Genomic DNA, 851 nt, shown 5'->3' on the forward strand with positions numbered 1-851 from the left:
GCCTCCCCAGTGCCCCCAGTCCAGGGGGACAGTCACTTCCCAAGGTGCTGTTTAGGTGGCAGATGCACACCCTGGGACCCTGCCAGCGTGTCTCATCCCAGAGCTGGAGGTGGGACAAGGGGTCCATGGGGAGCGTGTACCCAACCTGCTCCTGGTGGCAGGTACTGTGTCCTGTCCCTGTGGTGGACCAGGACAAAGCAGGTTGCTGAAAAATGGTGCCATTGTGTCATGAGCAATCTGTGGATAATAAAAATATTATTTGAGGGAATGAGTCAGGAAGCGTCTGGGCCGGCGTCCCAGGCTGGCACAGCTGAAGTTTTCTGGCCTTCCATGGTGGAGCTGGATGTTTCGGCGCTTCAGGCTCCAGCAGGCGTTGCTGCCATGGGGCACGAGCCCCTCCTGCCCAAGGACACCGAGGGTTGTGTGGGTCTCCCATCGCCTGTGGGTCACAGCCCCACAGGAGGTGGTTTAGTGTGTGTGGCTGGAGGGGGCTGTGGAGGCGTGTGGACAGCCACTTCGCCCTGTGCCTTTTTTGAACCATGCTGGGTGCTGGTGGCCCCCCAGTGGCATTGGGGACCCCCCTTGTTTCTTTCTCTGTGCAGGAGAGAGCTGCCAGGAGACCTCAGAGAGCTGCAGGGTGGTGGGTACCCATCCTGGGGTTAATGTCCCAGGTACCTGCCAATGGTCACCCTCATGCAGGATCCTTCTTGTCCCGTGTGTTGTGTCAAAGCAGCCAAATCCCTCTGCGTTCCCGCCACGATCTCCCCCCCAGCTCCAGCGTGTGGATCTGTGAGCGATGCTGGTCTCGGCTGAGTGGCAGTGGGGGCCCTGGGGCAGCTCCGCCCCAGGGG

General features: G+C 60.8%; 1 protein-coding gene across 1 annotated transcript in view; it reads left to right on the top strand.

Moving 5' to 3' along the window:
* Window positions 1–101: 101 nt before the first annotated feature.
* The window catches only part of LOC104493410 (NEDD4-like E3 ubiquitin-protein ligase WWP2), a gene marked incomplete at its 5' end in the record, with an annotated part of 18,546 nt that continues 17,796 nt past the window's right edge, over window positions 102–851 (top strand). Inside the window, one exon of the mRNA XM_010136082.1 lies at window positions 102–161. Coding sequence (XP_010134384.1) covers window positions 102–161 — 60 coding nt within the window. The remainder of the gene's footprint in view (window positions 162–851) is intronic.

This window comes from Buceros rhinoceros, unplaced genomic scaffold (genome assembly GCF_000710305.1).
Source record: "Buceros rhinoceros silvestris isolate BGI_N320 unplaced genomic scaffold, ASM71030v1 scaffold31235, whole genome shotgun sequence".
Classification (NCBI taxonomy): Eukaryota; Metazoa; Chordata; class Aves; order Bucerotiformes; family Bucerotidae; genus Buceros; species Buceros rhinoceros.